Below are 15,686 nucleotides of genomic sequence, written 5' to 3' on the forward strand. Positions count from 1 at the left end.
CTTTTTTAAGGACAGAGAAAATAGCTTCCTGTTGCCTGTTTTTCCTGGGTACGCAGTAATTCACATATTAAAAATATTCACTTTTTTTTTTTTTTAATTTTTGAGACAGGGTCTCATGTATGTAGGCCAAGCTGGCCTCAACATTGCTACATAGCTGAGGGTGGCCTTGGGCGTCTGATCCTCCTGCCCCACTTCCCCAGTGCTGGGGTTACAGAAGCGCCCCACCGTGCCAAGCAAGTGCTCAAGAGCTCCATCTACAGCCTCCCAAAAATATGTTTCTTGAATTAATAAATGTTGCATAGAAAACCAAACGCTAATATCTGGTTTGATTGTAGATAAAGGTCCCACCATTAAACACATCTGCATCTAAGGCAGGAGAGGCTATGTAACCTTAAAAAAAAAAAAAAAAAAAGCCCATTACAAAGTGGAAAATTCAGGCCTCCTTGTTCAAAAAATACTGAGAATTTCAAGGCAGTGAGAACAGAAGAGTGAATAAAATGGCAATCTCAGAAGTGTGGGGCTCTGACTAGGTCTGCCCACACCTCACAACCATCCTGATAGCTAGCGACACAGACTGACAGCAACCTCTTTTATTGACGAGAGCCAAAGAAAACTAGGACTGTGACTGTGTCCCCAGAGCTGTCAGCAGCTTCCCCATGCTGCAGTCATGTGTCGTGCTATGGTTACATTTCCCCTGTGCACTGTGCACCGACCGATGAGTGTTGGGCCTGTAATAAACATGGAAGGTTGACTCCACTGCCATTTTCCCAAAGCTGAGGAAAACTTATTTGGTACCTGGTTGAAAAAAATAGATAATATAACATCAGCTTTTCATTTCCTTTCTTTTTTTTTTTTTTTTTTTTTTTTTTTTTGTTGTTGTTGTTGTTGTTGTTGTTGGTTTTTCGAGACAGGGTTTCTCTGTGTAGCCTTGGCCATCCTGGACTCACTTTGTAGACCAGGCTGGCCTCGAACTCACAGCGATCTGCCTGCCTCTGCCTCCTGAGTCCTGGGATTAAAGGTGTGTGCCACCACACCCAGCTTTCATTTCCTTTCTTTTAAGTCTTCTAGAAGCTGTAGTAATAAGCCCAAAGAACCATAGTCAAGAACTGTCTAGATTTCTAAGGAATACAAAACTTCTCCCTAAATCCCAGGTACTCCAGTCAATGCCTACACGGTCACTAATCCATCATGTTTTATATCTCAGTGGCTCTAGCCTCACTCTCTGTGTGATCCATGCGTTTGAATAGCTGGACATATAAAAACTTGAGGGAGGCCCTGTTTTAATACATAAACAAAGAGCTGGGCCTATAGCTGAGTTTTAGAGCCACAAGCAGCATGCTGGAAGCTCTGGGCTCAATCCCAGTACCATCAAAACATAATTTAACCAACTATACTTACCATGATCTTCCAACAAATGTACACACTAGACAATGTTTATATCAGAATAAACATTACCTGTGTGAACTTTCCAAATTCTTCAAGTTTTTTTTGTTTTGTTTTGTTTTGATTTGATTTGATTTGATTTTCATTTTTAGCTTTTGGTTTTGGTTTTGGTTTCTGAGACAGGATCTCATTGTGTAGCCCTGGCTGACTAGAAACTGGCTATGTAGACCAGACTGGCCTAGAACTCACAGATACATAACTACTCCTACCTATTTAGTACTGGGATCAAGAGCGTGCTGTACCATGCCCAGCCAAGATTTTTTTAAAATATGTTGACATTATTGTTATCTGGAGTCATTCTACACCAGAACACCTCCTAACCCATCCGCTCAGCCTTCAGAACGACACACCACACATTTGAAAACTCCTTGGGAAAGAGCAGATAGCATTACAGTATCATTGGCTGCATGCTTTGGAGTGGCTTCCTATCTGAAGTCGTAATGCCTTTTCCTGACAGCGTGTCTGGGGATTAAGAACCAGAAGCCAGCTGTTCACTCTAGAGAGCATCAGAAATGTAACTGACACCGACATGGGTTTTCTTTGCCAAATCATATTTTTATGAACCATCGGTGTGCTTTTTTTAAGTCCCTTTTTGACACACATTACTCTGGAACATAATGTGAGTTGGATGTGGGGTTATAATGAGTTTGGTTATACGATGCCCCTTTCCTTTCAAAGACAACATGATTCCCTGTAGGGAAATTCACAGACTTACTCGCTCTCCTGTTCTTTGCTATTCTGAGCTATTAAATGCCTGCTTTGTCTCCCGGCTCTTGCCTTTCTCTGCTCTGCAGTGCTGTTCCCTACTCTTCTCATTCAATATTGGGTAGTTGAATGATGTTTTCTTTTCTCCCTCTTCTCTTCGGCTTTGGGATTAAGTTACAGTTAGAATGGCTCCTTTGAGACGTCTCTTTATTTCCTCCTCTCCTCCTGATCAATTCATGAGTAGTTTTCAATTGGTGTGCCCTTTCACTGCCTGTTGCTAATATTTCACATATATATCTCAGTTTAAGGACTACCAATAGGGGCTCGCTTAAAATGACAGCAAATCCTATTGAAATGTGTAGATTTTATTGAGTTCTACTAAGTCTTTGATAGGAAAGGTCACTGGGTACATGTAAATCACCCATGCCCAGTGGCAGCTTATGCTTCATTACAGACCATTTAAAACAGCCCTCTTGATTGTGCAAAAACAAATACAAGATCTAAAACGTAGTAAGGATGATGCATTTAGGGATAGTGTCTTTGAGTTCATCTGTAGCTATACGTGGCAGATAACCAATCAGAGCTGTAGCTTCAGGTGTGAAACTGAGGTGGATGAAGGATAAAAATGTCTCAATTCTGGACTTGCTTAATAGGTTGGTAACTATCAGAAGCCAAATGGTCTAATTGGGATCTCTGGGCTTCTAACAGCCATGCTGTCCTCCCTGTCTCTGCACGTGACGTGTGATAATACCCAAAATACAAGCACCATTTGGGTGTTTTATTTTACTGGATCTTTCTCGGGGCTTTGAGCTGCCTAAATCACCACTCTCCTTATAGGACTAGCGTCCCTGACTCCACAGCTCTGATCTACCATACTCAGTCCAGCCGTTCAAGCTGCGGCACTTTCTGATGTCTGTGATCCTGTACAGCTTCCTCCACTCTCTGTGGTCAGGACACGATCTGTGAAATGAACAGACAGGGACAGGCATTCAACGGCGCCCTGAATCTGATAACACCCATAGAAGCCAAAGAAAGAACAATGATTAATAAACAATAATACTTTAGTTATGTCACCTATATTTTTATTGTATGTATTTATGTGTGTGTGTGCATGCATGTGACCACACATATGCCTTAAAGTGCACATGGAAACCAGAGGATGACCCGTAAAAGACAACTCTCTCCTTTCACCATGGTTCTAGCAATCACACCCAGGTCATTAGGCTTGGCAGTAAGTGCCTTCACCAGCTTCCACTGGCACTAGTCATGTAATTTCATAACAAATTCCCTTGATTATGATTGCAATCCCTCCAAAGTTTATTTCTGGTGTGGAGGTCAATCAAAAGCAGAGAAACTCCGGAAACAACACTGAGTTCTGATTCTTCTTTTCTGTTTGAGCTCCATCCATTCAACATATTTCTTTCATTTGAAGGGCAACCAAAATGCATACAATTAGAGTTATTGTCCAAAATAGTACGTCTAAAGGAGCTGTTGCAGTGTTTTCTACCATTCTTCTGCCTTTGTGTTTAATCATCAGAGGGAAAGGCCATCACCAGTGGACTCGAAGTCCTCTAGCCATAGGCTTTCTATGATGCAAGAACATCGTACTTAGAAATGGAGTTCAGGTTTGCCCGGCTCTGATCTGACCAGCCCCTTCACTCTGTTCTTTGAGCTTCAGCTTTGCTGTCCACAAAATATGAATAACAACCCCTATGTGGGGAATATTCAGGGCAAAATTCTTCATGATCATAATAGATGGTTATAATAGATTACCAACATTGTTAAATCTCTATGTCTTACATAGAGGCAAAGCACACGGAAGGCAGGAATAGCATCTGCTTTGGCACCCATGTGTAACATATGTGGTCTCATGTATAACATGTCCCTGTATGTGGATAAATAGCATTGGTCATCTTAAACCTACTAGTATGCTTCAGTGTCTCAAGCAAGCTCAGTGTCTCAAGCAAGTACTCTTGGCAGGTGGACATTTCATAGCTCCAGAAAATGGAACTTTGCCTGCTGACTTTAGGCGTGGCTCATCCCAGGCTGCCAAAGACATTTCAGCATGCTGTATTTCTTTATTTCTGAGCTCATCTCTCATCTGAAACTCTATGGAATGAGAAGGGACATCCCAGAGGCTAACACAGGAGTCAGTGCCCATAATCTGACTTTTTGTTACTTGCTGTCACACACTCAATTCTGAGCTGCCAGCACACGTGCCCAGTATGGAACTCTGTGCCTGGGTATTTCTTCTGTCTACTTCTCAGCTCATGTGGAGCCAACACAAAACAAGGCTTAAATCCTGATGATGAACAAAGGACTGCCTCCTCCAAGGAAAATCAGAGGTTCTCTCTGAACAAGGATCTGAAATGGGCCCTGTGAAACTGTGTGGCATCCTGGCAACCATCAGTGGAAACAAACCTGTGTGTTTCCTCCATTTAACTCGTACAACCCTTTATGCATACCCACACAGCAAGCGCAGGGCCAAGCACTGAGGACAAGCTGCCCAGGAAGTAGATAGACTGAGACCACCCACCATTCTCTGTGATGTCTCCTGTGGCCCTGACTTCCACCCAGCCTTTTCTGGCTCTTCATCAGTCCTTCATTTACCATGAGGACTCTGGTCTGCAAATGGTTCGTTACTTTGCTTTAGGTCTTGGAAGCAACAACAAGTATCACAAGACCGCTGTTATGTTTACCACGTCTTAGTGCTAATACGTACTATGGTTTTATTTTAATGTGTAATGATCTATATAGTAATGGTGCTTAGTGTAATATTTCAGTCCTTGCCTATAGTGTGCACTGATAACATCCATCTTCTTTTATTCAATCCCACTATATTCTGACTTCAAATAATGATTATTTTACACTTAGGGCAACTTTTTTTTTATTTATGTACATATATGAAAGTGAACACTCAGTGTTCCTATTTCATATATTTCACATACCATGTTTTCTAGTTCCATCTATTTGGGATTCAAATAGCAGACTTTTATTCTTCTTCATGGATGAGTAACATTCCATTATATGAGGTAAACATATTTTCTCTATCCAGTCACTCACTGGTGAGCATGTAAATTGATTCCATGTCTTGACCACTTTAAAGACTACAAAAAAATTTCCAAGCACAGGTGGCTCTTCCACATTCTGAATTTATCTTCTCCATGCATGCATGTATGCGTGTGTGCATGTATGCATGTGTGTGCCCAGTAATAGGATGGCTGGATCATATGATTGATCAGTCTGTTTTTTTTTTTCTATAGTTGCAGTAATTATGTACATACCAAACATCATTTCTTTTCTCTCTCTCTCTCTCTCTCTCTCTCTCTCTCTCTCTCTCTCTCTCTCTCTCTCTCTCTCTCTCTCACCTCTTTGGTTTTTCAAGACAGGGTTTCTGTGTGTGTAGCCTTTGCTGTCCTGGACTCACTCTGTAGACCAGGCTAGCCTTAAACTCACAGAGATCCTTCTGCCTCTGCCTCCTGAGTGCTGGGATTAAGGGCATGCGCTGCCACCACCTAACTTGTTTCTACATCTCATCAGTGTTTTCTATTTTCTTTTATAATAGCCATTCTGACTAGAGTGCTATGGTCTAGCTGTAGGTTTGATGTGTGTTTCCATAATGGATAACAATGCTGAGCATTTTCCTGTTGGCTATTCATATTTCCCTGGAATTGTTTCCACCTAAATCATTTGCCCAGCATAATTAGATTTTTTTTTTTTTTGCTTTCATTGTTAATTTTTAGTTCCTCATGTGTTCTAGATAGTGAGCTCTTGTCAGATGAAAGGCTGACAAGAATGTTCTTCCATTCTTCCATTCCAGACAAAGCTGTCTCTTCACATTGTTGGTTGTTTTTTGAGCTGTTTGAAGAGGCACGAGACTCAGTCTGCCCATAATTGCTTTGTTTTCTGTGCTTTGAGGTTAGAACCAGTGCAGCATCACTCACTCCAACATGCTCAAGTGTCCCCCCCACCCCCTTGCATTTGCTTCTAGGAGCTTCTGAGTATGGACTTTTCACGTTTTAGGGCTTTGGTCCTTGCCATGGTTTTTGTCATCTCGACACAAGCTTAGACATACCCACGAGGGGGACTCTCGACAGAGGACTTGCCTCTATCAGACTGACCTGTGGTGAGGCGGTTATTAGAGGGCTGACGTCTGTGGGCGGGGCCATCTCTGGGCAGGTTGCCCTGGGCTATGTAAGAAAGGCAACAAACAAAACAGCAGCCCTCCTCCATGCTCTCCTGCCTGATGCTCCCGCTTGGGTTCCTTCCCGGACTTCTCTTGATGGTGCCCTCTGACCTGTGAGAAGTCATGATCCTTTTATTCCTAAACAGCCTATTTGGAATTGGTTTATCTCCAGGGTAAGAGATCGGAGTCAAGGTTCAATCATCCAAATGCCCCCGTTTTCCCAGCACCACTTATTGATAAGGTTTGTTCATGAGACCGTTCTCTGGACTTGCTGTATCAGAAAGAAATGACAGTTCCCCCTTCAGGGTCGTGAATTTTTTTCCCAACCTCTATCAGTGTTACAAACACTCTGCTTGTCTCGTCAAATTTGGCACAGCTCTCTGTGTATGTTTTATCTTCTAATATCTGCTCGGCAATTGTCTCCAGCACCTGCTGCTCGTCTAAACCTAGACAAGCCAAACACAAGAGGAGAAAAACAGGCGGGGCTAGCTTTTTTTTTCTTCAGATTTCCTAGAAAACGCTGTATAAGCTGCCTACGAATAACTCCTTACTTCTTTAAAAATACAGATTTATCTTATTTTTAAATATAGTGTCTGTGTGTGTTTGTGCACGGAGATGTCCAGTGATAAATATATATTGGACCTGCCTAGAGCTGGAGTTTAAGTTGTGAGCTGTCTACAATAGGTGCTAGGAATTGAACTAGGAGAGCCGCAGTGCTCCTAATTTTTGATCCATCCCTTCAGCCCTATATGTTTCATCTTTTGCCTTCCATACTTGCATCTAAAAAGAAAAATAATAAACTTCACTACTCACACATTACATTGATTTCATTATTATTTAACAAATACTTCACAAACCAAGAATATACAAAAAAGCTAAGTAGATACTGCAGGCAGACAGTGCTTATGGAACCATAAGAAAGGACCTGTTTGGTAGGGTCACACTTTGATAGACGTCACATCTCATAGCCTTTACCCCCGCCATGTTTGTTCATGGAGCTGTTCTTCGAACTAACGTAAACTAGCACTGAGCTCATGAAACAACAGGCACTGTGAGTGAGGGGAGGCCAAAAACCACTTAAGGTTGTCATCCCTATTTGCAGAGAATGTGTACTCTAACAAGAAAGAAACTGATCCAGGGCTGGAGAGATGGCTCAGAGGTTAACAGCACTGGTTGCTCTTCCAGAGGTCCCATGTTCAATTCCCAGCAACCACACGGTGCCTTATAACCATCTATAACAAGGTCTAGTGCCGCCTTCTGGCATGCAGGCACATATGCAGACAGAACACTGTGTACATAAAACAATAATAAATCTTTAAGAAAAGAAAGAAAGAAGCTGCTTCAGCTGAACTATTTCAAAAGTGCGCTACAAAGGCTACATTGCAGGGTTAAACCAGCTTCCTATTGTGACCTCTGGATTTCGCTCTTGGATGTTCCTTTTTATTTTCTCTGAGTTCTTAGGTTTTATTGCTTTAGCATCTTCCTGTTAGCTTTTATTAAACCTATATGATTTAGGAATCGCTTAGATCTTGAGTCATAGTCCACATCTAAAAATGGTGTAAATATCAAAATTATGTAAATCCTCCCCCAGCCACCAAATGAAAGATTATAATCAAATAAGTAGCTGCATCTTATTGCTAAATCCATAAGGAAACACCAAAGGCCCTGAGAACGGATGCCCAAGAGCTCCAGCTGCCTCCGGCCACTGTTCCTTCAGAGAACTCAAACCAGGGCTCTAGTTCTGAGTGAGCCCGAGGGCCAACTCCTCCATTCATTTGGCAAGCACCTACTGTGTGCTCTCACTACTGGGAGGGTACGCCACTAGGCAAAGCAAAGTCTTGGCTCTTTCAGCAGGTTATGCCACAGCAAAAAAGACAAGGAAAATACCCCCACTGCATCCGAAATACAGAGGGCTGTGCAAGGAGAAAATTATTTGAGGATGAAAAGGAACCAGTGTATCGTTTGGAGTGGTAGAAATCTGTAAAAAGCAAATGTAGCGCTCAGGCAATAATCTCTATGAAGTGACAGAGTGACATGGGAACAAATCTGGAAGAAGAATCATGCCACCAAATGTATAAAATTTACAAAGAATGTAGCTGAAACTGGGTGGAAGACATACATAGTAGCCACAGAGTAGGTGTTCTAAATCAGCTTAATAACCTGACTGCTGACATAGCCCTAGGTTTTTTATTTATTTATTTATTTTAAAAACGCTTTGGTATTGTTTAAATTTTCTCAAGAATCAAAGAAAGACGTTGTAATCCTCAATATACTTCATGCTGAATGCTGCAGAACCTTAATGTTACCCCTGCTGATATAAAATACTACCTGCCATCCTGTCTCATCTTCTCATATGAGCTACATGCTATGGTGATTCCCCATTTTACAGATCAGTAGACCAAGGCAAAGAGAAGCTAGGTAACTTGGCCAAGGTCATCAGCCACAGAGCAGTGACATATAACCATGGACAACTTCTGTCATAAATAGATCAAGTCATTCTTTGTTCCCTCCGAGGCCTTACCGGGGAGTTACTGAGCCATATTCTTTTATACATGCAAAAGAAGTAAATAAGTGCTTTGTCCTCATTGAAGTGTCCTCAACCTATGTGTAAAGACAAAAGCAATGCATCCAACACAAACGCACAGTGGTGCCCATGAACATACCTGGGGAAGAAGCGCAGTGGTCTTGGGGTTTCGGTTGTTTTTTGTTTGGTTTTTTTTTTTTCTTAAAGTGTTGGTGTTAATAAGAACTGAACATGGCTTCAGTCTAGACAGCGATGCACCTAACCTTCTTTTCAAATGTCTTCTGCCCCCTTCATGCGAGAAGCAGTTACAGGGACTGGCTGGGGTGGCTAATCCAGAGAAGAGAAAACTCGGGGGGATTTGATAACTGTCTACAAATATTTAAAGAACAAGTAATGTGGAAAGGAAATTAGATTTGTTCTTTGGGTCCCCAAGGGTTGAAGGGACAGGAATGTTTCACCACACTACAAGGGAGGACTTTCAAACAGACTGGTGCTCTTAGAGATGGGACGAGCTATTCAGAGTGTGCAATGTTCTGTGCAGTGAGTGGGACAGTGTTCAGTCACATCTTGTAGGAGAGATCTGAGAGGGATGAATTGTATTTGTCTGTGAATGTTAAAGTACCCCCATGGCTTAGCATTCAGGAACTTTTGATCCATACAAGTGTGTAGGAAGACTATATTTCCAGAGAGTCAAGACCATTGATGGGAGCTTGCTTGCCCCTTGTAAGGCTGTCTTCCATTCCCATGAACATGAAGCCTGGGTTTTGAAGGAAGGTCTTGCATGTTTGCAGAGCACACCTCCAACTCCGCAAGTAGCTTCCCGTGCCTAATGACTAATGACCAACCCTGTCAAGCTGTGCCTTACTCCCTCTTGGCTCTTCCCAGGTCTCCAGCCGTACACCAACTACAGCTTCACAGTCGCTGCTTGTACCTCTGCCGGATGCGTTTCCAGTGAGCCCTCTGTAGGGCAGACTCTGCAGGCTGCCCCTCAAGGTAACGCGGACATATGTGTGGTTTGAAGAAAAAGTTTGTATGCGCTATTTTAATTAGCTTTATAAACTCTTTCATAACAAACAAGGCAGAAAGGATAAAAATTTTAGGATGAAGTAAAATAGTAATTTCAATGTCTCCGCCTTCTACAAGGTAACCTGTACGCTTACAGTATAGTAAATTACAGTAAATTACTTGAAACTCACTAAGTTATTGAGACTTGCTTTTTTATAAGGAAAAAAAAATACAAACTTGGATGTGAAACACCTCAAAAACTCAAGCATTAAATCAATTAATATCTAAGGAGTACCAAGTCCACTGTTAACACTGATGAAAATAGCCACTGCCTTCAAGAAATTGCAACTAAACAGAATGGTGATATAATTACCAGGTGCATATGAAAAAATATAATCTGGGAGAGATATTAAAACCTATCACTGAAACAGATAGACCTCAAAAACAGGGACTCTCTCTCTCTCTCTCTCTCTCTCTCTCTCTCTCTCTCTCTCTCTCTCTCTCTCTCTCTCTGTCACACACACACACACACACACACACACAAACAAACACACACACACACACACACACAGTGGGTGTGCTATACCACCAGGCTACTTGAGGGAGTATACAGAGAGATTCTCCCCTCTTTAGAAGACAAATTGGTAATGTCTGTAAATTTAAAAATCCTAATTCCTTAATACAGCAGTTCAGTCTTCATTATTTATGCCTGAAATTCCTCCACACAGAGAGAAGGGAACCTGTGGCGGGAGATCTGTGGAGGCATCATTTTGCTTAACCTCAAAATGTGGGGAATAATTTAAATATTGTGGGGATGGTGAAGTGCAAAATAAAATCACACTGGTTGGAGTAAGGCCTTCTGTTCATAAAAGGATTCTCCAGAGTTCACACTTTATGTGTAAAATGCACACAGCCGACTCCACTCATTTCTAATGATAAATACACATGAAGAAGGAAATCTGGCAATATCAGCTCTGTGACGACAATGAGCTCCTGTGGTTTGGGACCTGGAGTGTGTGATGTCATTTACTTTATGGAAGAAAATATGCTCAGTAGCCTGTGGCAGTAACCTACTATTTGTCAATCTGGAGAAATCAAAGCCTACACAACTGCCTGAAGAGGAGTGTGATGTCCATTGCCATGTTAGAGACCTGGACCACTTAGCCATTACTTTTCTACTGAAAGGACTGTTGTACCTTGGAACATTAGGCCTAAACTCCCTACCAGTAAATGGGGAATAAAATGGAAAATTCCACATATGGGGCATATGGCTCCTCTCTTGGAGTTCACTAATGATGTTCTTTATATAAAGAACGCTTCGTGTCAGAGAGCTTGGTGTTCCTTTGAAAGGAAGATAGCAGCAGAGGGTTTTCTGGAAAGGTAAACCATCAGATGGATACCGTGACGATAATGGGGGGGGGGAGTCTCCAAAGAGGCTAAAACTGAAGCCTGAGAAAGTTAGGGGTCTCTGGTATTGGTTTATTCACCAAATCCATATTCTTAAGTTGTTGGGGCTTTGTAAATGAACTTATTTTCCCACTTCCCCTTATAAGATTTCTGGAAAGGGTGTAGATTTTGACTTGAAAACAGCAACTTTAAATGATACCAGGGAATGTGATGTAAGAGCTGGCTTCAGTTTTTTGTTTTTTGGTTTTTTTTTTGTTTGTTTGTTTGTTTTGTTTTGTTTTTTTTTTAATGTTATGAGATATTCCCTCACCGCAAATGACTGTGCAAAGAAATAAGGTTTTCCTCTGGGAAGCAACATAGCTTTAGATCCATCCTCTGGCTGTGTATGTACATTCGTGGATAACCCACACATGAAATCGATACAACCCCAGTGCTTAGCTTAAAGCCACAAAGGGACCAATCACCAATGCCATTAAGATCGGTATACTATTACAAAGTAGAGACAAAGGTATCCTTTTAATTTACTAGCCCAGGGTCTGGAGAGATGGCTCAGTAGTTACAGGCATTTACTCTTCTTCTAGAGGGCCTGAGTTCAGTTCCCAGCATATATGCGAGGCTACTCAAATCAGGGGATCTAACTTTTCTGGCCTCCAATGGCACTTGTACTAATGTACACATATACATATGCACATACACATACATACATGTATGCATAATTTTAAAAATTAAACTTTTAGATTACTAACCCAAGTTCAGTTTATTACAAAATGCCACATTTGCAGTAAGTCAGACATAGTTTGAAGGTCTAAGATATGAGAATGCATATGAAGAAAATTAAAATTCACAACCACCTTGGCTCTTCTCATCTTGTCCTTATTTATATTTAAACATAAAGTCTTAATGCACAGTGTGGCCTCAGGAATAACTGGACACACTTCTTTACAATCTTATCCTCATGGAAGATTGTGGCCCTCTTAGCAAGTAGTGAGAACAGTCTGGATCGCCTTATTTCCCTATTTTCTCAGAAGCGCTGCTGGCCCAGCAATGCCAGCTCATTGTAGAGTGGAGTCATGCGAGCATCGATGTTGGAGGAAAGAAAAGAGGAAGCCACTCAGCCTGTCTTGAGCTCATTCCCGATCCTTCTTTCCTGCTTTTGGCTTACTGATGCCCCTCTGGACTCTTCCTGTGCTCAGTACACATCACTCTAGATCTTGGGTACCAGCCCTAGCCCTTTTGAAAGTTAAGATTTGCCAGAGGCTGAGCCCTTACAGAGATTCACTCACAGGTACAAGGTCTGTGCATCCACTGTGCTCTCATCCTGTCCTTCCGTTGTCACTGCTCAGTTCTCTCTCCCCCACCCAACCCACTGTTACTAACCTTCCATCTTCTTTGAACATAATGCATCATTCTTCATAATCTTGCGTATTATAAATCTTAAAGAGTTTTTTTCCCTGTTCCTCCTTCTTTTTCATCCCTCCTACCCATACCTTTGTTTACATCCTTCTAATTTCTAATTTCTCCATCTTATCCTAACTAGGTCTCTCTTTGGTAGCTAGTTTTCAGTTTTCTTAATTTCCCCCTTTGATTCTTCCCCCACCCCCCCGTGTCAAAAAGGATATCTCTTGTGTTAGCCGTCTCCCAAACACCTAATTTCATTCCAGGGAAACAAGTTCTTATCATCTTTGTAAAGCAAACAGATGCCTGGAGTTTTACCTCTGCTAACCTGGTGGTCTTGACCGCACACCATGAAATGGGAAGTCATATCTCAGTATCCACCTTCCTACGTCTCTCTCGTTTCTGTAAGACCTGGACTTTATGTGCTGCTCCTGTGTCTTCCACCAGTTAACTCCTGTTCTACATAGCTCACATGGCTCCCCTTAGAGCCCCTGGGAATACCTCCTTCCTACCTCTCCCGATCTCACCCCAAGTCTGAGGCAAGCCTCCTACCCTGAGTGCTCTCCCAGCCCGCATACTTCTCTTTAAGCAGCACTCGTACTGCGTTGTACTATGGTATGTATAGTGTATAGTGTACTATGGTATGTATAGTGTATAGTGTACTATGGTATGTATAGTGTATAGTGTACTATGGTGTGTATAGTGTATAGTGTACTATGGTGTGTATAGTGTATAGTGTACTATGGTATGTATAGTGTATAGTGTACTATGGTGTGTATAGTGTATGTGTACTATGGTGTGTATAGTTATAGTGTGTACTATGGTGTGTTAGTGTATAGTGTACTATGGTATGTATAGGTATAGTGTACTAGGTGTGTATAGTGTATAGTGTACTATGGTGTGTATAGTGTATAGTGTACTATGGTATGTATAGTGTATAGTGTACTATGGTGTTGTATGTGTATGTGTACTATGGTATGTATAGTGTATAGTGTACTATGGTGTGTATAGTGTATAGTTACTATGGTGTGTATAGTGTATAGTGTACTATGGTAGTATAGTGTATAGTGTACTATGGTGTTGTATAGTGTATAGTGTACTATGGTGTGTATAGTGTATAGTGTACTATGGTGTGTATAGTGTATAGTGTACTATGGTATGTATAGTGTATAGTGTACTATGGTGTGTATAGTGTATAGTGTACTATGGTGTGTATAGTGTATAGTGTACTATGGTGTGTATAGTGTATAGTGTACTATGGTATGTATAGTGTATAGTGTACTATGGTATGTATAGTGTATAGTGTACTATGGTGTGTATAGTGTAAGTTACTATGGTTGTGTATAGTGTATAGTGTACTATGGTATGTATAGTGTATAGTGTACTATGGTGTGTATAGTTTATAGTGTACTATGGTGTGTATAGTGTATAGTGTACTATGGTGTGTATAGTGTATAGTGTACTATGGTGTGTATAGTGATAGTGTACTATGGTGTGTATAGTGTATAGTGTACTATGGTATGTATAGTGTATAGTTGTACTATGGTGTGTATATGTATAGTGTACTATGGTGTGTATAGTGTATAGTGTACTATGGTATGTATAGTGTATAGTGTACTATGGTGTGTATAGTGTATAGTGTACTATGGTATGTATAGTGTATAGTGTACTATGGTATGTATAGTGTATAGTGTACTATGGTATGTATAGTGTATAGTGTACTATGGTATGTATAGTGTATAGTGTACTATGGTATGTATAGTGTATAGTGTACTATGGTGTGTATAGTGTATAGTGTACTATGGTGTGTACAGTGTATAGTGTACTATGGTGTGTATAGTGTATAGTGTACTATGGTATGTATAGTGTATAGTGTTACTATGGTGTGTATAGTGTATAGTGTACTATGGTATGTAGTGTATAGTGTTACTATGGTGTGTATAGTGTATAGTGTACTATGTATGTATAGTGTATAGGTTACTATGGTGTGTATAGTGTATAGTGTACTATGGTATGTATAGTGTATAGTGTACTATGGTATGTATAGTGTATAGTGTACTATGGTGTGTATAGTGTATAGTGTTACTATGGTGTGTATAGTGTATAGTGTACTATGGTGTGTATAGTGTATAGTGTACTATGGTGTGTATAGTGTATAGTGTACTATGGTGTGTATAGTGTATAGTGTACTATGGTATGTATAGTGTATAGTGTACTATGGTGTGTATAGTGTATAGTGTACTATGGTATGTATAGTGTATAGTGTACTATGGTGTGTATAGTGTATAGTGTACTATGGTATGTATAGTGTATAGTGTACTATGGTGTGTATAGTGTATAGTGTACTATGGTATGTATAGTGTATAGTGTACTATGGTGTGTATAGTGTATAGTGTACTATGGTGTGTATAGTGTATAGTGTGTACTATGGTGTGATAGTGTATAGTGTACTATGGTGTTGTATAGTGTATAGTGTACTATGGTATGTATAGTGTATAGTGTACTATGGTATGTATAGTGTATAGTGTACTATGGTCTGTATAGTGTATAGTGTACTATGGTGTGTATAGTGTATAGTGTACTATGGTGTGATAGTGTCTAGTTGTACTATGGTATGTATAGTGTATAGTGTACTATGGTGTGTATAGTGTATAGTGTACTATGGATGTATAGTGTATAGTGTACTATGGTGGTATAGTGTATAGTGTACTATGGTATTGTATAGTGTATAGTGTACTATGGTATGTATAGTGTATAGTGTACTATGGTATGTATAGTGTATAGTGTACTATGGTGTGTATAGTGTATAGTGTACTATGGTGTGTATAGTGTATAGTGTACTATGGTGTGTATAGTGTATAGTGTACTATGGTGTGTATAGTTATAGTGTACTATGGTGTGTATAGTGTATGTGTACTATGGTGTGTTAGTGTATAGTGTACTATGGTGTGTATAGTGTATCGTGTACTATGGTATGTATAGTGTATAGTGTACTATGGTGTGTATAGTGTATAGTGTACT

The 15,686-nt window shown here is 40.6% G+C and overlaps 1 protein-coding gene across 1 annotated transcript in view; it reads left to right on the forward strand.

The window, feature by feature from the left end:
- Ush2a (usherin) overlaps positions 1-15,686 on the forward strand; it is a 696,795-nt gene that overhangs the window by 565,157 nt on the left and 115,952 nt on the right. Inside the window, exon 55 of the mRNA XM_051148119.1 lies at positions 9,744-9,851. Coding sequence (XP_051004076.1) covers positions 9,744-9,851 — 108 coding nt within the window. The remainder of the gene's footprint in view (positions 1-9,743; positions 9,852-15,686) is intronic.

This window comes from Acomys russatus, chromosome 6 (assembly GCF_903995435.1).
Source record: "Acomys russatus chromosome 6, mAcoRus1.1, whole genome shotgun sequence".
Lineage (NCBI taxonomy): Eukaryota > Metazoa > Chordata > Mammalia > Rodentia > Muridae > Acomys > Acomys russatus.